The sequence below is a fragment of the Pseudochaenichthys georgianus genome, chromosome 9 (genome assembly GCF_902827115.2).
Source record: "Pseudochaenichthys georgianus chromosome 9, fPseGeo1.2, whole genome shotgun sequence".
In the NCBI taxonomy this organism is placed as follows: domain Eukaryota; kingdom Metazoa; phylum Chordata; class Actinopteri; order Perciformes; family Channichthyidae; genus Pseudochaenichthys; species Pseudochaenichthys georgianus.
This window is the reverse complement of record NC_047511.1, coordinates 39172481-39193264: the sequence shown is the minus strand read 5'-3', so window position 1 is coordinate 39193264 and position 20784 is coordinate 39172481. Positions and strand designations below refer to the sequence as shown.

At 38.6% G+C, this 20784-nt stretch overlaps 2 protein-coding genes and 1 long non-coding RNA gene across 4 annotated transcripts; 2 read left to right on the top strand and 1 right to left on the bottom strand.

Moving 5' to 3' along the window:
- Positions 1-1097: 1097 nt before the first annotated feature.
- Positions 1098-7611, bottom strand: ube2d4 (ubiquitin conjugating enzyme E2 D4). The gene is made up of 7 exons (XM_034090621.2): positions 7317-7611; positions 6092-6155; positions 5926-5957; positions 5750-5827; positions 5536-5641; positions 3887-3980; positions 1098-3772 (listed from the first exon to the last, which is right to left on the bottom strand). The coding sequence occupies exons 1-7, from the start codon at positions 7338-7340 to the stop codon at positions 3727-3729; spliced, it is 444 nt and encodes a 147-aa protein (XP_033946512.1). The 5' UTR covers positions 7341-7611; the 3' UTR covers positions 1098-3726.
- A 4560-nt stretch (positions 7612-12171) lies between these two features.
- Positions 12172-15053, top strand: LOC117452069 (uncharacterized). Its single transcript, XR_004552760.1, has 3 exons — positions 12172-12195; positions 14684-14873; positions 14974-15053. It is a non-coding gene; the product is annotated as an uncharacterized lncRNA (long non-coding RNA).
- Positions 15054-15107: 54 nt separating this feature from the next.
- On the top strand, positions 15108-17638 carry LOC117453118 (sterile alpha motif domain-containing protein 3-like). Of its 2 annotated transcripts, XM_034091995.2 has the most exons (4): positions 15108-15941; positions 16264-16431; positions 16658-16740; positions 17044-17638. In XM_034091995.2, the coding sequence occupies exons 1-4, from the start codon at positions 15402-15404 to the stop codon at positions 17135-17137; spliced, it is 885 nt and encodes a 294-aa protein (XP_033947886.1). In that variant the 5' UTR covers positions 15108-15401; the 3' UTR covers positions 17138-17638. The 2 variants fall into 2 exon arrangements, with proteins under 2 accessions (XP_033947886.1, XP_033947885.1); XM_034091994.2 differs by lacking the exon at positions 16658-16740.
- The last annotated feature ends 3146 nt before the right edge of the window (positions 17639-20784 follow it).

Below are 20784 nucleotides of genomic sequence, written 5' to 3'. Positions count from 1 at the left end.
AAATATATTTAATTCAAATTGCCAATAGTTATTGAAATTTAGAAAATTCCCTAATTCAGGATGTTTGATCAAATAGAAAATAGTCCTGCGCAGAGATTGTGTTGTAAACACCGCACTAACCTCGCATGAGGTTTTTATGAATGAAACGCACCCTAAACCTAGTTTCACAGGTAAACGGCGTTTACAGCATTTTTGTTAAGTTAGGTAAAGAGTTGTTCTCAACTGTCATTGCGCTGCGGACGCTGCTTTAAGAAAGGGAGACGTTTTCTTCCAGCATAGCAAAAGTCCCTTTGCCATGCTGGGAATCAAACCACCAACCCTCTGACTCTAATCATCCACTTACCCTTTGCATCCTGGACATCTATCGCGATCATTTTACCGCCTGGGGTTCTACGTACGTAGGGTTTACACCTGTATATATAAAGGTTTGCACAGATACAGAAATGAATAAATATATACATTTAAATGAAAACAAATGTAGAAATACATTAAAGATATGTAATAATGCGTGTTCTGTTTTATTCTGAACTTTAATTTTGTTTGTATTGTATTAATTCCTTTATTTATTCCTGTATTTAAGCATTTTTTGTTTTTTTACTTATGTCATGTTCTGACCTCCATACCTGTGTGCTCGTTGTGTGCATAAAGGTACATATTTTGTTATAGTATGCTATGCTGATGTTAAATCTACAGAGATTAGGCCACTTTTTCTAACAAAGTGACGCCATGGCTCGCTATATACTGTTTTAATTGGCATGTCCTGTATTGAATCTCTATCTTTGCATGTTTCAATTTATTTTATTAATTTGTTATTTTTTTTAAATATAATCATTTATTTTCATGGTGACTTTGCAACACCTGTCCACGGTGCATCAACAGCAGTGTATATGTATGTGGACTGTCCCTGTTCAATAAACTAATAATAAAAATACAACCTTTACACAACTTTCTCTGCTTATAATGTATAAACAGTCATTCGGTTTATTTAGAAGCATTTGCTCCTCATTTTATACCATCAATGGACACAGGGTTCTGGCTCATGGCATACTGCTTTGTTAGACATCGTGAAGACAAAAAAGTTACTGCAGACAACGGTAAACCAAGATGAGCTTTATTCATATGTTATGACAAGATCAATAGTTATCTTGTGTAGGCTATGTGAGGGCAAGTGGACAATCATGGTGGCGTTTCAAGCACACATATTCCAAATTTTAAGATGCATGAAGACTAGTCCTGCATTCAGAAAAAGCCAGGCTGAAATTTCAAAAACAAAAACATTGGTAGTGTTCAAGCAAGTTTCCATGTCTACTGATGAAACGCATCGCCCATTTGGGGGAAAAGAGCCCTGATAGCAAATGTACAGATTATGACAATGTTCTCTCTATATATCTACAAAATGAGTGTTAAGGCTAAAATTTTAGTCAGAGGTGTTAGGCAGATGAATCGTAACGAAATCCCTGATATCTGGCAAATGGCTGTGAGAAGGTTCTCCAGAGTGCAAAGCATGCCAAGCTGCCTATATAAACTCTATTGAGCACACTGGACAGAAGGAGTTAATGTCACGCCACTCACAGGATGAATTGAAGCTGCATTCAATCATAAAGTTGGAAGATACTCTGCTTTCAAATAAATAAATAGCCAAATGAACAAACAACACACACAAAGTAGTACTATAATCAAGACATTTTCAATTGTGGACCGACAGTAAAAGACTATCACTCCATCAGAGGGTTTTCAAAACATATTCGTGTTTACTGTATTTAAGGACAACTTGTTTTGACCATTTTCTCAACATCAGCAAACATTCATGAAAATCTATATTTGGCGCCTAAACCATGGGGTAATTCTACAATGAAAGCCTTTAAAATGTCCATGCTTTAGTATTGGCCTTTCTGGATAAACACACTCGATAATGCCTAAAAAGCTAAATTTATTCCCCGTTATGTCAAATAATTCCCTTTATGTTGGCAGCATCAGCACATTATGAGCCATGTTGAAAAGAAAGAAAAATATCATAGCATTTCTTTACTACTTTATCCAACAGTTACAATGGATTATATTGAAACCAATATTACATAATGACACATCATAATCTTGTTAAATTCTGGTGACATGAATGAAAAATAAAATGCCTATCACTAAAGCTGTCAATACAATACAAGAGGTCACCAATGTATCACAGAGACAAACTGTTTTACTGTCAGTGTGGATGATTAATCCCAAAACAAACCTTTGCAGACCCGAATATGAACATAAAGTAATGATGACAAAGTTCACATCACTTGATATGTTAAGCAGATGAAATCCTCACGGCAAATGTATTAATTCCCCTCAAGTAACACGATTCACTTGATATTACCATGTTCTGAAAATGTCAAGTCTGTTTGAGTTCCCATTTTGAATGAGTGACACCGGCTGTAGCAAAGGCCATTTCATTTTAGAAGAACAGTAGCATGTAAAAGCTCTTCACATCCGAGTGTTATTCAAAAATAAATGGAGATGGTAATGCAAAGAACTTGAGAGATGATAAAATAAAAATCGCTCTGTGACTAAAGGACAGCTTATGTGTGTGCACCATCAGGGTAAATATGCATGAAAAACTTCAGGAGTGCTGATCTGTCTTTGATCGTGTTGCCTCTTTAGGAAGCGTGTATGTTTTCCTTTTTTGTGAACAAAACATTGAACTAATGTCAGTACAATTTTTAAGAAGCCTGCTCATTTTTCTCACCATGGGTCACTGCGTGTGAAGGCTGATGTTTTGATTAGATACCCGAGTAACTGTACTGAGGAGGTGGCACACATTCAGCTAGATGCCAAAGAGTAGCCATGTTCATAGCTACACAACAAGTCATAAGTCAAACAGTAGTATTTTCTGCACTATGGACACCAGCCATGGGTGGTCACTTATATGGAATATAAGTGCAATGACAGCATGTGTGAGAAAAATGGAGGTAGACATTTGCCCCATGGAGCACCACTGAAGTGAGGCAAGGGCCAGCTGGCTGTTAACAGCAGCTCTCCAATGTCCTCAAACGCACTGAAGGACTGTCGCTATTTAAATGCAGTGAGTGATAAGAGACTGATCCTTCTTTACACCTTTCACATTGTTTGGGGGGAGAGACAGCATGTGCCAACAGATCGGCTGCTGGTAATGGCACTGCACCACTTCGTGTTGAACAGGGAACATTCTGCCTCAATTGCACAAACCGAAAATAAAAACACAGAAAGGCCACTAAATACACGGAAACACAGTAATAACAAGACATCCAGTGGGACATAGACAAGTACCTCTGAAATAAAGGGAGAGCCAATCTCCGAAATAAACGTTTGCTTTCCGAGTAGCAGAATGATATGACTCATTGAGGGTGAAAATGATGCGAATGAATAGCAAAGATGAAGGTGATAATCACAAAAGCAGGAGTAACAGTTTAAAGTCTGAGTGTGGCGGTATGGACTGTGAAGAGTATTTCCGGTATTCCATATGGGAGTGCTTTAAGGAGCCTGTCAGGTCCTGCTCAGCAGATCCATACAAGTCATGAAGGACAGCACATGGTAGCAGCTCAGCACATGGAAAGCCAGGTGGCACTGTACCTCATTGTATCGCTTCCTCCTCCAAAAGATGTTGTCTAGTTTAGTTTTTTTCCCCCTCTGTCGCTCATTTGCCTCAAGTTACAAATCAAACGTGTTTATTTTGTTCTCATTTGTATTTTGATCTCCCTGGCCTTCTCACATTGCGTACTTATGTGTCCATTCTCTCGCTGATTTGTTGTACCTGTAAGACAAAGGCAACGTTTGTAAGAGGTTTCAGGTGAACATAAAAACTGAAGTATTTATCTCCAGACAGTCGTACGACAGTGAGTAAATCTGATCAATGTTTTACACTCACTTTTCCCTGTCAGCCTTGTATGTATGGGCGATCTCTGGCACCAGTGGGTCGTCAGGGTTTGGATCACAGAGAAGAGAGCAGATAGACAATAATACTGTGGAAGAATGGATAAGGGACAAATTAGATATTAGATGGCATTAACAAAAACTGGGGATTTATTGGCTAAGGCACCAAGTAGTTGAGCAGTGTTTGACATCTTTACATAATCCCCACAGTAGAGCCTATATATTAATATAATATATACATGACCAAATGGCAGAACCGCATTTTAGACATGGCTTTATTTGCCCTGACGGTCTCATGTTACATTTATAAATTGCCACTTATAGTCATTGACCCGATTTGACATTTTAAACACTTGTGAGACTTGAGCTTCACGGTTATAGACTGGCCTTGAACATTTTCACATAAGATGTATCCAAATCCCCAGATGCACATGATAAAAACCTGTTATGATGAATAGGAAAAGCAGCAAAAGGAGTAAAGAATGAGTTGCGCAGTGTTATTACAAGTCAGTGCTCTTAGGGATGTTTCAACAAATTACATTTTTGGAAATATACATGAACAGCATTTTGGCACTGGAGCATAAGAGAAAACACAGTCAGAGTATAAAGAAAGTTAGTGACACTTGGAAGTCTAGAAGAGGATCTACCTAGGGTATGATTGTACCTAGAAATAAAATGTGAAAAAATGACATCTTGTTATTCAAGTTTCATCATTAGGATTCCACTTGTCTCAGTGGTGTATGTGCAGCTATTCTCCCTGAATCTGTGTAAGAACTCAAATGTGTGTTTTTGTATTTCTTTAAATGAAAAGGCTATATGTTTGCCAGTTATTGCCTCTTGGCTTAATGATGTGGAAACTTCAACATCCTCTAAAGCAGTGGTTCCCGACCTGGGGGGCACGCCTTGTCTCCACATTACAATAACATATACAAAATAATTGATTAATTAATTTGAATACAAATTCAAGTTAGTATTAAAGGCAGAAAAAGACAGAAATGTATAATTCTTTCTATAGAAATGTTTCTTCTGCCCATAAAGTTTCCAAACCGGGCTTGTCCGGATAAGCGCATTTTTAAAAACATAGTCATTGTCCATGCCGGTTTCAGTTGGATTATTTGTCACAGTTGCTCCGCTCAGATCGGTCTCCTCCATTTTGTAGATTATTTACGACTTTTGAATCCACATAAACACATCGGCAAAATCCAGTAAAATGTGTTTAATCCCTTTGTGAATTGTTTCCACTTGCGCGTCGTCCTTTCATTTCTTCATACAGCGGGAATCCAAATGAATTAATCCTGAGTCCAATAACCATCAAAGTCACTCCAATAGTGCTCCTTAATTACGCTTTCATCCTCCTTTAACAACATACTTCACATTCATCGAGTTTGAGACAGTAGTTGTAGCATTTTTGAGACTTTTAAACTTGAATTACCGCTGTTGTGTGCCCCCCCCCCCCCTTGTGTTTGTGTGGGGGGGGGGGCGCAACTTTCAACAGGAGTCATTTGGGGGGGCTCTTGGGAAAAAAGGTTGGGAACCCCTGCTCTAAATACCCTTCTTCAAAAACCCAGGATTGGCTATTAACATCATATACAGTTTGCATCACATTAAGCTGCATTTAACAATGTTATAATACATATCACATACCTTTTGAAACTGTAAGTGCAGGTGACCATTGTGATCTCAGTATATCCAGACAAATACTTCCATTGCTGTTGATATTGGGATGGTAAATTTTAGTTGTGAATGCAACCTAGGAGAAAATGGAAAAATAATGTTATTTTCCAGTTAAGCCCATAACCTTTACCACAGTAATATTAATGAATAATAAGTGAGTTCATTTTTTTTTTTTACGACTCACTTTGGGTGGTTTGAAGGGGTAATCTGTTGGGAAGTGAATGGTGAGGAAAAACACTCCGCTTTGATATGGACTGTCACTCTATAGAAGTAAAAATAGAAACAAATAAAGTAAGTTGACAACAATGTTTTTGATATTTCAATCAAATTAGAATTTGGCCAAGAATCGGTTTCACTTACGGGACCCATTATTGTTGCCTGCCAATGAAATACTGGAGAAAAAAATAGATAAAGCACTTAGAACATACATTTGTAAGCAAATTCCTGACACAGAATCACATTCTCTAACAATGAGGTCATATTATGTTCAGCATCATACTGATGCAGCAATCTCTTAACTACTTACAATCCTCTCCAACTGGTCCAGCGGAGCATTGTGCAGGCGGGTCCCTCTGCAGGTCAGACAGCTCCTGAAGGCAACACAATCACATAGAATACAATTGTGAATTTACTGTTCAGTTGCAGTCTGGTACAACAACTACGCTCTTTGCAAAGAAATCACATACATCTTAAAATGGTGGTTGCATGAAGCGGTTGCTTTACATTTATGTATGCTGGGAGACTAATGTCTGTGGAAAGCCAACTTACTTCTAGACATGTTGTATTACTGGAAAAACTAGTATTTGGGCTGTTGACATGTGGTTTAAGTACAGATGACATAAAGTATAAACATCAGTTACATTTACACCGGAAGGTTATATACAAAAGTAACAATAGAAACGAAACAAAAATGTTCCTAATAAAATAAACAAGGCTAAGGCATACACGTGTATGTTAAATTCTACTTATTATATCAACAACGAGCTCTTTTGCCAAACGTCACATCATACTATTCACCAAACGACAGCACGGGGAGAAAAACAACAGATGGTTAAACAGAAAGTAAGCCTGTTATTTAACGAGCTTTATTTATCTCTTAAAATGAACCCCATCTATTCAGTTATATAAATACACACCGCGGCCTGCTCCAATGGCCCATTTGCCACTCCATATATGGAAACAGTGACACTAGGGTTCAATTTTGGCAACATGCACGCATCTGTCATAAAGCTACTAAACACACCACTAGCCGTACCATTAGTGAGCAACCACAAAGATAAAGACACTGTCAGGTTAATAATTTAAAACCAAACCCTGTAACGTTACACCTCAATCAATCAATCAAACCAGAGAACAGTTAGCTTGCAGCTAGCCTAAATCTGCATTGCGAAACAACTTGTTTGGCGTATTAGATAACGCTTACAACCTATTCTGTATAATACATATACTGAAGTATTAATAATGTTCCAAGTGAATGAATTACAAATAAACACAAACACGACGTAGCTGTCAGAATAATGACGCTGTTTGGGATGTTATCGATAGCTAACGGTAACGTAGCAATGCACCAACAGGGCCACCAGTGGTTAGTCTTTGTCCGTACATTATTTTAACATGGAGCACAAAAACAAGCGAGTCATGCTCAGGATATATTAAATATAATGCTGTACACTGCTACGATAGGAACAAAGGGTCACACAGTCAGAAAATAATGTAAAGTACTGTTAGCATTTTCCAAAAAATACACTCACCTTCTGAATTCGTTTCAACGCCATTGAATCAATGGCTAAAGCTTTGTAGCCTGTCAGCTAACAGCTAGCACTTCACACATACAATTTGGCTTCCGTGGCCGCGTACTTCCCAATCTCACTTAATGTTTATCAGAAAATCACGTCTGATTTAAAGCAGGCTTGGGGTTTGGGGTTTGCAGTTCAACCAAAGCGACAAATTGTGGGTTAAATATTGATCTTTCGTTCGCTTGCCACAGAGCAACCGAGATATTTAGCTGTCTCTTCTCTGATCTCGTTGCTCCTCTCGGTGCATGGCAAACCGTTTTTTTGTAATATCGCGAGACTTGTCGTACAAATCCTGAATTGACACTTCTGTTCTGTTCGTCGAAATCATAGGTCGAAATACAATTTAATTTAAATTTATGACAGCTTGGACACGGTCCACTTCTCAAAATCAAATAGATATCACTTTGAATGATTAGGGCAGATCATTACAATGATCAATCTGTTTACAAAACAACTGCATGTGGCCACTTTTTGATTAAAATGACTGTTTAGCATTACTAATGCTATGAACCAAAACTCCAGAGTTCTCCTTATGTTTTCAGATTTCTTCCTATGTTTTGGCTGTGTCCATCAATTATATGCTTTCTGTTTGCCGCTTTATAAAGTGCTTTCTTATATCAAAAGTTATTCATTATAAATACATTAAAAAATCACTAATGTAATCACTATCTGTATCATCAACATCACGGCACTAATACTAAAGAAATGAATTCGGTGTTGTAACAACAGGGTCATACATTGTTTCAAACAAATAGCCTACTACAATGTATGACTTTGTGTAAGACACAATAACTAAGGCCAGGTGTCCACAAGATGTCACTATTTGAAAAGAGCAAAAACACACAAGAAAGAAAAGGACAGAATTAAATGGATTATGCACAGCTTTGACCTGAAAACGCGTTAGCAAGATCTATAGTGTCATTTATCAAAATAAATGCTTCATGCTCAGAATAAATTCATTCATTTAAAAAGTGTGTCTGTAAATTAATTTGCTCAAGTGCAAAAGTGCAGGACAATGGAGCTGCAAAGTACAATACAGCCAAACAGATGTATTATTTACGAGTACATAGGAATAAAGAAAAACAAGACTATATAATTGTTCATTCAATACCCAATCATTGTAAAGGCATATTCATCTGAGTCAGCTGCGTGCTCCGGTTTCTGCACAGCCTTGTCTTGCAAAGCCTCATGAGCTTCCCTTTATATGTCTTAAACAAGAGTGAAAAAAGAGCTCTCATTATTTTAGTGAGTATGTATGAATGGACCGCAGTGTTCATTCTTCTTAAATAGCTGATTCAGTGTCAGGTTGAGGATCCTATCGTCAATGTGACACTGAGAGGGACCATTTTCCTTTGGAAAGCTGAAGATTCCTTCAGATAATATCTTATTGTTTGCTCATCTCTGTGCTCTCAATGACCTGCCTGTCCTCGGGGCCTGCCTGTAATCAGATTCAGCAGCAGAGGTAGCAGTTTGGTTCTTGTGCAGCAGGGGCCTTGTGTTCGGAGTTTGTCTACTTGGAGAGGCCATTTATCAGCATGAGGTTTTCAGACACAGTCAAGCCCACACTTTGTTGGCTTGAAGCCTCGGTTCACAAAGCCTCCCACAGTCATCCTACTGTAGCTTCCTCTGAAATCTCAAATCACATTGGTTTGCTTGCTACTGTGTACTTTAAAACCTACAAGGATTTTATAGTGCACTGTAAACCCGAATGTTCAAAATAATTAAATAGATTAATTAGTGTAAACTTAAATAAAATAAAAAGTTCTACTAACTTCAATAGATTCAGTTCCTGTGACTGTTCTTCCTTTTTGAGTTAACTAAACTGATAATCTTTGATTAACTTGAACTATTTGGCGGATTAAGTAAGCATCACTTAAACATATACATTGAACTGTACTCATTTCTAATGCTTATTGTGTGTCTGATGTGACTAACCGTCGAAAGTGGGATGCAGCACATGCGGCTAATACCTGCAATAAGGTGGATCTTCACACTTAATTTCCACACTTTCCGGTGGTAATCAGCATCATTGGTCTCACTGTAAGTGCAATATTCATATTTCTTCTCTTTTTTAAATATTTTGAGATTAAACATGTGAAAGAGAGTGTTGATGTTAGCCAGATACATGGATGTTAGCTAGCATTAGCCAGAGGTTGAGTCAGCAGATTCACAAAAATGCCTTAATTATTTGCAGTTAATGTAATGTTAACTTGTAGTAAGAGATGTAGTTGTGGAAACTGTTGGTGTCAAAGTAGGGCTGTCACTTTTTGTTGTACGTTGAAATGTTCATTAAAACATGATGAAAAATGTCATTGCCCCTAAGCTAATTATGTATTCAAAAAGTTCAGCCAAATGCATTGTGGTTGTGGATGCTCGTGACGGCAGCCGTTGAAACACTAACAGAACGGGTAGGTTTCCTAATAAAAGCCTTCAATGTTAGTTTAATCAATTTATACTCAAATATGTGTCATAATATACCCAACCATTTACTTGATTTACTACGAGCAACACCGAACGCATTGGACTGAAAGTCACTATTTAACACGGTCACTCCTCAAACCGAAACTTGTTGCTAACAGTTAGCAAGCTAACGTGTTCGTTCCAGGCTATGGTTCATACACTGTAAACCACGAGGCGCGGAGGATTGTGTGTGCTCCCTCCGTGCTCCTCGTTGCCGCTGAATTAAGAGACCCGCTGCTAAAGTGTAACACTCTCCTTCACCCAGGTTTCAACCTCTTTGTACGGTTTCAACGAGCGTGAGGCCACACACACGGGACGGAGCAGAGCAGAGACAGGTAATGTTAAATTGAATATAACGTTGTCAGTTATAAACAGGCTCGGTAGTGAACGCTTGTCCATTTGTTGTCCATTAATTCATCATTTACCATACTAACATTTCCCCAATACAATGGATGTTTAAGAATGTATTAAGCAGTAGCTTATGTAACCCATATGAACTATAGGGCTACTCGACCCCTTTATGTCATTTAGATGTATGAATACATGTTGTTTCTGCACGGAGCACTCTAGAATGTACACCCATGCTAATGAGTGCCGCGAATCACTCCGCCTCTCTCTCTCTCTCTCTCTCCTGTGAACACCAAGTTGAGCAGCTCCTAGTATATTAATAGTATTTTAAGTGTTATTTGTACTCTCAACTATATCAGTTGACAAACTCTGACCTGCAAGAACCCCTGTGTGAACCCGAACTAGACGGCCGGCTGTGTCGTCTTATAAGTGTAGAAACTCCGGTGAGTTGAGGCTGTTAGCTCCTTGTTAGCACTGAAGGGCTAGCCTGCTAATATGACAATGACAGTCCGTTTTTGTTGTTTATTATGAGATACATTTCATTTAAAAACCAATCGGGGTTATGAAACTGATGTCTAATGTTTTTGATGTACTATGGTGCACATTGTATCATTGTTCAACCATAAGATCGTTAGCTTATGCTAATCGCGAGCTAGCGATGCTAGCTAGCGCTAACTGAGTTGATGCTAAACGCTAGCAGAAGCTAATGGCTAACACCACGTGTTAGTTCCATAGAACAGAAGCTGATCGCATAGATATTAAAAGAGCATTGCCTTAATTTAACTTAAAACCACTCTCTTTTAGTTATTTAATTTGTTTCATTAGCTGTAGTGCTGCTACATGCTGACTGCAATATCTGTTCATGTTCATGTTAAGAATAACTGTTAAAGTGGTTGAAAACAGTTACAATTATAGTTAAAAACATAAAGTGTATCCCTTGTGTATTTCAACTTGAATGTAAGATGTGTTGTTTAGAAATACAAGTTAATTATCACTAGTTAAAATACACATTGGTGATGAAGGTGAACTCTGCTGCTCCGCCACGGGTCTAACTTCAGCAGCTTGAGTAAAAGTAGAAGTACCAGAGTGTAGGAATACTCTGTTACAGTAAAAGTACTGCATTCAAAATGTTCCTCAAGTAAAAGTAGAAAAGTATTCTCATCAAAATATAGTGAAAGTAGCGACAGTAAAAGTAGTCCTTGTGCAGATTGGTCCATTTCAGAATAATATATATGATATGTGTTTATAATGATTGATCATGAAAGTGTTCTCAAAGCTGGTGAAGGTGCAGCTAGTCTGAAGTACTTTGTAGACTGCAGGGTAGCTGGTGAATTTACTCCAGGTGGAACTAAAGTCTGAATTAACACTTGATTATATTTCACATCATTCATCCACATCTGTAAAGGGATTAAATACATATCGTGGAGGAAAAGTACACCTTTTACCTCTGAATTGTAGAGGAGTAGAAGAACAAAGTAGCAAAACATTTACATACTTAAGTAAAGTACAAGTATCTCAAAATTGTAAGTATAGTACTTGAGTTTATGAATTTAGATAAATAATAAACTGTAAATGTATTAACTGTGAATATTTTTCATTTATTTAACATTAGAAATGTATTATAGTCTGGCCAAACTTGATGGCAACCTAAAATCATGGATGTATAATAAGAACTACCTAAGAGAGGGGGAGAGAGAGCGCGTGCAGCGGTTTGCTTGCTCGCAGAGATATTTTAAAGTGTTACATTTTAGAACAGTATTTGCTGTGGTGGTGACATCTCCCCCCTCCCCCCCTGAAAGTATTTTGGGGAAGTTTCATCCAAAGTAGGTTGTTAAAACGATAGATGAAAAATTGTCATAGTTGGTGATGTTTTTGTAACCTGATATTGGTTGGATACTGGTATTGAACTTTTATTCAGTTGTAAGTATAAGTAATTCTGAATGAAATATTATTGATGGAGGCTTACACTTTCTGACAATTGTTTTTCTTGCCTTTCAGCTCGCTGGGTCCAGTATGATTTGGCAATGTAAGTTGTGTTCAACTTCTGTCTCTTCCAGACCACAATTATTTAAACACTACAGACTACAGCACGGCCACTTTTCCAGAGTTAGCCCCCTTCCATGCCTCTATAATGATTGTATGTGTACATTTCAGTCGCTTAATGCACTGAGAACTCATTTGTCAAGAACACATACTGCACAACTTAGCAGTAGTGCAGAGCAGAGTCGGGAGACTGCGTTATTTAAATGCCCTTTATGCACATTTCAGCAACCTTTTTCTGAATCTGTTTTCTGTCATCTCAGAAGGCATTTAAAAAACCATGAAACAGTGACATGCCCATATAGGGATTGTAACTATAGCACAAATGTGTACTCTTCATTCAATTCCCATAAAAGTAGAGCACATCAAGCAAGTCTTACATCAGACTTTCAAAGTGCCATTGTCAGTGAGGATCCCCAGAATCTCCAAGCCAGTATTTCAGAGGTTACTGGTGATTTGGATGAAGAATGTCCAGGACAGAGTACAGAAGTGGGGCATGATGATCAATGTGACACTGTCAATCTAAGACATCAACTCAAAATGAATGTATCATCCTTATTCTTAAAGATGCAGGCTATCCTCCATGTCTCAAACACAGCCACACAAGAAATAGTGGACCACTTGAATCAGATCTTCTCCTTATCTCAGCCATTGATAAAGGAGGCAGTTGGTGACATATTGCAGAGAAATGGTCACAATATTGCAGAACCTACACTGGATGAGGTTGTTAGTGCTGTTGTAGACTCAAACATTCTATTTACTGCTACCTCTAAAGGTGCAGAGTTGTCTTCATACAAGCGCAGAAAAACCTTTATTGAGCATAACTATCCATGTGTAATGCCAGTAGAGTATCAGTTGGAGCAACCTGGACATACCGTCATGTATGTTCCGATCCTTCAAATGATTCAGGAGTTGTTTAGAAACACAGACATTCTTAACAAGATTACTGAACCAAATACTGAGCCTGGTCAATATGTGTCATGCTCTGATGGCTCTCATTTCCTTGAAAATGAGTTACTGTCAACAGGGGATCTCAACCTACCACTTCAGCTATATATCGATGACCTTGAAATTGCCAACCCGCTTGGCACATCACGTAAAATTCACAAACTTTGTGCTGTATACTGGGTCCTTGCCAACGTGTCACCAAAATACAGATCAGCATTACATGCTATACAACTAGCAATACTGGTAAAAGTGACAGACCTCCGTAAGTATGGATATGCAGCTGTGCTTGCTCCATTGCTGCATGATGTTCGTATTCTTGAGGAGGATGGTGTCTTCATTGAAAGAGTTGGTCAGAATATCAAAGGGACCATATTTTGTGTTTCTGCAGACAATCTGGCTGCCCATGGGTTAAGTGGCTTTGTAGAGTCATTTAAAGCAGGTTATCTTTGCAGATTCTGTATGGCCACAAGAGAAGAGTTTCAAGCAACTGAAGTCAGAGAGAAAGAGTTTTCTCAGAGAACCAAAGCCAGCCACGACCTTCATGTACAACATGTTCAAGAAAGTGAAACTTTGAAAAGCCACTTTGGTGTTAAAGCTGGCTGTGTCTTGCGTGAGTCCCTGAATTACTTCCATCCAATCACAGGCTTTCCTCCAGATATACTACATGATCTTCTGGAAGGTATCGTTCCTGTGGAGCTTTCTCTTTGCATTAAGGAGATGATCCGGCTGAAGTACTTCAGTTTAGAGTATTTGAACCAAAAGATTGCATCATTCCCGTATCAGCACACTGATAAAGTGAATAGACCTCAGCCAATTCCCAAAACATTTCAGTCTCGAGGAACAATAGGAGGCAATGGGCATGAAAATGCTACTCTGCTCCGACTGCTTCCATTGCTTGTTGGCAGTGTAGTACCAGATGGTGATGGTGCATGGGCAGTTCTGATGGAATTGAAAGAGGTGGTGGAGTTAGCATTGTGCCCATCGTTTACTGATGAAACCTTAGACTATTTTGAGTGCAAAATCAGTAATCATAGGCAGGCACTGCTCGAGATTTTCCCTGAGGTTAGGCTTCGTCCTAAACATCACTATGTGGAACATTATCCCACCCTAGTCAAGTGCTTTGGGCCCCTGCTGCACATGTGGACCATGCGGTTTGAGGCCAAACACCGCTTTTTCAAGAGAGTGGTACATGACGCTCAAAACTTCAAAAATATTTTGAAGACAATGGCAATCAGACACCAACACATGATGGCCTATCATCTTGCTGCACCATCTTTTTTCAAGCCAAAAACAGAAGCGTCCAGGGTGGACTCTGTTCTAGTCTCAGCTCTACCAGAAGTAGTTCAGGCACACATAAGAAGACAAACAACAAGTGACACAATCTACCACACATCAAATGTGACCATTGATGGCACTGACTATGTCTGTGGAATGTTTGTGTCTGTTGGAGCCAGTGGTGGACTGTCTACATTTTGCAAAATAGAACAGATCTACCTTGTGAATCACAGTGTGTCTTTTCTTTGTAGTGATTATGACTCCTGGTATGTAGAACATATCCGGTCTTATGAGCTGTTAGCCACACGGACAAGTCTTTCGATCCACCTGCAATCTGGTCTCAATGATACGGTCCCACTCTCAGCATACAAGATAGGCGGCTCGCTGCTGTTGACACCCAAGCGGTTCTTGCAAGTGAAACAGAACTGAGGACAGCCAATGGTGAGTAGTATCTTTATTTATTACTCTGTAATCGCGCAGTTCATAATCTGTATATTTTAATAATAACCTTTTAACACACTGAATGTCTCTTTTTCGTTAGCAATGGCAACAATGGCAGCTGAATCCCCACAACCCATGATCCTTCGTGTTGTTGAGACGGCGGGCCGGGTTAGAAAAGTAAAACTCAATGCACGACCAGCCTCTGTTGATGCACTGATACATATTCTAAAAGCACAGTTGGAAATAGACCTTGACTTCAGTTTGCGATACGAAGATCCAGACTTTGATGGAAAACTCACTTCCCTCATTGACATTGAGGAGTTGCCCCAAAAAGCTGTTGTGCATATCTCACTTGCACAGGATTCCAGCTCTCTTGCATCAACTGAAACACTTCCAAGTGTGTCATCTGAAGAACGTCAAGGCAGATGGCCTCCAGGTCCTTTTCTAGTTCCCACATTTTCATTTGATGTTGAGCTGAAACTTAGAGCAGGGAACACTGAATTTGAGAAGAACAACACATACTTTCAGATGACAAGAGACCTAAAGCACGACATATTAGAAAAGCTTGCATCTACAATCTATGGCTTCAAGGCTTACCCAAGTGATAACAACATAGCAATGGTAGCTGAGGCTCTTGTGGCCACACATCCCTGCTTGAAAGAAGCAGGATCGCAGACTGGGTGGAATGGATGGAAGCAGAGCATTAAGTTTAAGATGGGCAATTACAGGAACAAGATGAGACAGGCTGGATGTCTGGAGGTCATTGTAAATGATGGAAAAAGAAGTAGAAGCAATCCTCACAATGAACCTCCACACTCCAACATTAAAAGACCCAAGCAAGCCGAAGTCAACTTTCTACCCAACCTTCCCCAAGGAGAGAATCCCTCAAGTCTTGAGCACTTGAGGCAGACAATTTTTGAGGAAGTCAAGAAGACTGAGATGGACCTATCCCTCATTAAAAAGATGATGCAGACCACATTTGCACTTCGGCGACAGACCATAGTGAGGACATGCCCGCCAGTGAAAGAGCTCATGGACCTCTGGCCTGCTCTCAAAATGGAGTCTGAGGTAATATGGATTAGCTCTCTTTTTCCTGTTTTCTTCTTTATTGATAACATATGGCACATTCTGTGACTCTTATAGTGGCTATTTGCTGTATAGAGGAGTGTCATAGATCTTCAAAGTTCCAGCTCCTTCCCTGTGGTGTAATGTAATGTAAGGAAAAGAACAGTCCAGGGGAAGTTCTCGTTCATGCCACAGGGAAGGAACTGACTGGTCAAACTTGGAGGATCTATTACATTTGTAAGGAAGATACCACTTTAACCTGGTTTGATTTATTTTGAACTGACTAATTGACATTGCTGTATGTTCTGCTCTGTTTTTTAAATAGGTGTATGCAGAGTTCCAAAGGATTACCAACCAGAATCTGCCTAACACATTCTACGCTGCTTTTGACCGCCATCTTCCTCGACTGATGGCCATATTTAGAGAGAAGGCGTCCAAAACTGGGAAGACAGCTGAGGCTTTGGCTGACATTTTTAAAATCCACGATGAACAGGTAAAGAGATTATTTTTACAATTCAAAGGTCGAACATCTAACGTTAAACAGATTAAAAAAATATCTTTTGAATTTTACAATTAGCCCACTTTGTTTTTGCTGTTTGTCTGATTGCATTAAAGATGTGAACAGGTTATCTGTGGATATATGTTCCGATTGGATTGACAGGTTTGTTCAGTAAACTTCACAGTCAACAGTTTGTACGCTTATATTTTTATCGTTATAGGAATTACACGACATCAACACCAGGCGTACCACCGTCATCCATGCCCTTCCTGTGTATCTGCAAGAGGACACCTCTGGATTTGTGTGTGTGTGTGTGTGTGTGTGTGTGTGTGTGTGTGTGTGTGTGTGTGTGTGTGTGTGTGTGTGTGTGTGTGTGTGTGTGTGTGTGTGTGTGTGTGTGTGTGTGTGTGTGTGTGTGTGTGTGTGTGTGTGTGTGTGTGTGTGTGTGTGTGTGTGTGTGTGTGTGTGTGTGTGTGTGTGTGTGTGTGTGTGTGTGTGTGTGTGGTGTGTGTGTGTGTGTGTGTGTGTGTGTGTGTGTGTGTGTGTGTGTACCCAGTTTGTGTGTGTACCCAGTTTGTGATTATTATCTCTCTTTCATTCATTTAGGAAGAGTCCGAACCAGAGCTTGGAGGTGTTGCAGTGGCCCTCCTTACTGTCACCAGTGACAATGGCACAAGTCAAGTGCATTATCAGCCTGTGACGATCTCGGTTGTCATCGAAAATGACATTGTGGTCAGCCTCCCCAGACTTGCAGATGCATTCCTAGTAATGTTTGGACTAATTTATGCACTACACCTCAGCTATCCCAAAGGACTGACAAACACTTTCGAGTTCACAGAGAAGGTTTTACTTGGTCTGGAAGATGGTAAATTGTCGCCCAAGTTGCAGACCCTCAAGAATGACTTGATGATGCATCTGTAGAAATGCATCTGAAGAACAGGTGTGGAGTGGGGCATTTTAAGGCATTCATCAAAGTATCTTTGATTTTTAGGGATGACTGTTTGCACTTTATTAATGCCAGTTAATCAGAAATATTTGGTATTTTAATGTGAATGTGTGTTTATGCGTTTGGTTGTTGTTGTTGTTGTTGTTGTTGCTGCACTTTTACTCATCCAGAGATTTGATACTTGTTAATGTAACTCTTTTACATTTTAGAGTTTTACAGTTAAAGGGTTCAGACTGTCATTGTGTTTGGTTTGGTTGTAATAATAAATATTGAGTTCTGTTAACCCAAAAAAAAAGACTTTGAGTACTTATTTATTTAAGTTCTGGTAACTTAATCCATTAGTAGAGGTGAATTCAAGTGTTTAAGTCACAGTACTTGAACATATTTGAGTTGACTTAATAATAAATATAGAGTTCTGTTAACCCAAAAAAAAGACTTTGAGTACTTATTTCTTTAAGTTCTGGTAACTTAATCCATTAGTAGAGGTGAATTCAAATGTTTAAGTCACAGTACCTGAACATATTTGAGTTGACTTAATAATAAATATAGAGTTCTGTTAACCCAAAAAAAAGACTTTGAGTACTTATTTCTTTAAGTTCTGGTAACTTAATCCATTAGTAGAGGTGAATTCAAGTGTTTAAGTCACAGTACTTGAACATATTTGAGTTGACTTAATAATAAATATAGAGTTCTGTTAACCCAAAAAAAAGACTTTGAGTACTTATTTCTTTAAGTTCTGGTAACTTAATCCATTAGTAGAGGTGAATTCAAATGTTTAAGTCACAGTACCTGAACATATTTGAGTTGACTTAATAATCCATTTTAATTTTACTGTAACCAATAGGTACATGTAGCATTTAATCCAATTATTTAAGTTCTCGAAAATTGTAAGTTTTGAGTTGATTAACTTAAAATACTTGAGGCAATCAGTTGCCCTAATTTTTTTGAGTTAAGTTTACTTATTGGGGCTTACAGTGTGAACAAATTGTGAGACCTCCACAGTAACGGGTGATGCTACCTTTAATCGTTCACAGAGGGGGAAGAAGTATTCAGATGCTTCTCTTGGGTAAAAGTACCAATACATGTATGTCAAAATACTTCATTACAAGTTAAAGTCCAGCATTCAAACTCTTACTTAAGTAAAAATACTCTCATCAAAAATGTACATAACGTATAAAAAGTAATCATGTGCAGAACAAATTGTCTTTGTGTGTGTGTATATAGTTATATTTATAAATGTGACGTTTCTAGATATTATTCTTGCACCATGTAGCATTTGACTGTAGACAAACAAAGTTCTGAATGACTTTTTGTCAAATATTTAAATAATTTGACAATTTGGGACTTAAGGAGTAAGTCCTTCAGTCAGATTTTTAGAGTTGCGTTTTGTTAAAAGTAATGGAGTAGAAGTATAGAGTAGCATAAAATGGAAATACAAAATTCAAGTACTAGTAACTCTAACTTTCACTAAATGACAGTACTTTAGTAAATGTACTTAGTTACTTCCCACCTATGTTCCTTCACAGCAATAAGCAAGACATCTTGTGGTTTCTATAAGGCACTGATCTGTATGGGGAATTTCCCACCAATAAGATGAAACTGAGTTTTTAGTTACAGGACTAGTGCCCCATGTTCCAGATTGATGTATGAGCCAAGGTGTGAGTGTGTCAGGGCTGAGATGATATGGGCGGGGGGTTGGAGCTTAGTTGACCTGTCTCATGAGGAATATAGCCTTTAGTGCTGTTATTTGAAACCATGGACTCAGCAGACTCCAGCGATCTGTCTTTTTGGTCACATGAATCATCATTAGTTCCATTGTATAACAGAAAGCATTCCACTTATTTAGCCAATTATGCTAAATCTGCCTCTGAGCTCGAGTATATTCCTCTCCATGGCATCTTTCCCATGGTTTGGATGACAAAGCACATATGCTCACTGTCATTTTCAAAATTAGCTTAAATGAATCTCGCTAATGTCTGAATTATCCAATAAAAGCACAACCAATTAATGCCGAGCACAAGCTGGGCTCAGTCCCCCAGAGGTGTTCTACCTTCGGTCAGTGTATTAGCTTTCTGAGGGCTCTCTTGTGGAACAAAGATCCATTGTTCCCACAAACTAAGAGATATTTGTTCACTCCTTGTATCAATGGTCTTGATTTGATTATACACTCAGGCAATATGCAAGCAGTGCTCATGTTTGCAGTGAAGTCAGCACTCTGCACAATCAAATAATTCTTGAGCTGGGCAACTGGAAAAAAGGGTCATTATGTGTGGAGCAATCACTGTTTCATGGCTCATTTCCTTCGTTGTGATTTGATTCCGCTTGAGGTTAAGGTGGCCTTTGACCTAAAACAAATCTCTGGCTTTCCCCTCAAATCTTACTTTTGCATTTATGTGTATCAATATTAGAGTTTTAGATCATTAATGAAAACTCTGTCTCGCTTAGCTTTCCCTCGTCTTCTTTTTGTTTTGTGGACTTTAAAACAAGCTTATACATGACTGCTATGTTTTTATTGGCTTAAAATGTTTAAATGATGCAATCATATAAACATTTATAGCTTCAAGGATGTGCTTATTAAATGGTATTATGTGCTTTAACTGTGGCTGTAGAGTTCTCCGCTGGTTTTATTGGCCTAATTGCATAGTGGTTACAGGATGTTTTATTTACAAGCAGGGGTCCGAGCACAAGAATAATACTTCATTTTAGTGTTCTCACACTGGCCAGACCTGTTAAAAGTGACAGGCTGAGTTGTGACTTGTTTTCTGAATAACAGTTTTTGGACTAATTGACAACAAATAAAAAGTAATGTCGACGTACGAGAGGTCCTTTTCAGAAACCAATTCATTAGATTTAGATTTGACATGTAACATCTTAATTTGGAAAGTAAATTCAGCCATTGTAGAAATGTAAAGTAAAATGTGTTAGATTGTCTTCTTAAATAACAAACTTCAAACTGCATTTTATGTAAAAAATAATCTTTATTTTCCAAATTTGGATTGAAAAGTAAAATAAAATGAATCATTGTTTTTGTTACAACAGCAAGCATGACTTATGGGTCCATCCTCTGGATCATTACGAAAAAGATTGAAGGGTTATCTTTTTAATTCTTCTCTGATTATCAGGATATCATGTGTCCCCAGAGAGTGCAGAAAGTATGAGATCAGATCCAGTCCCCATCACCTCTGATCCACCCTTATCAGATGTGCATCATGTGGAGCACAGACGCAAACCACACATATAGTCATAAAGCGCCAGTAATCCTTTGGGGTTAAGCACTTAAAGCGCCGTCCCCAGAGTGTGTCTCTGGGTTGCACCACCGTTTTGGCACGGTGATTGACAGCTCTTGAAACTGTTTTACTGTGCTGCAATGAGAGGTCTCCAGAGCCTGTAGGTAATAACTA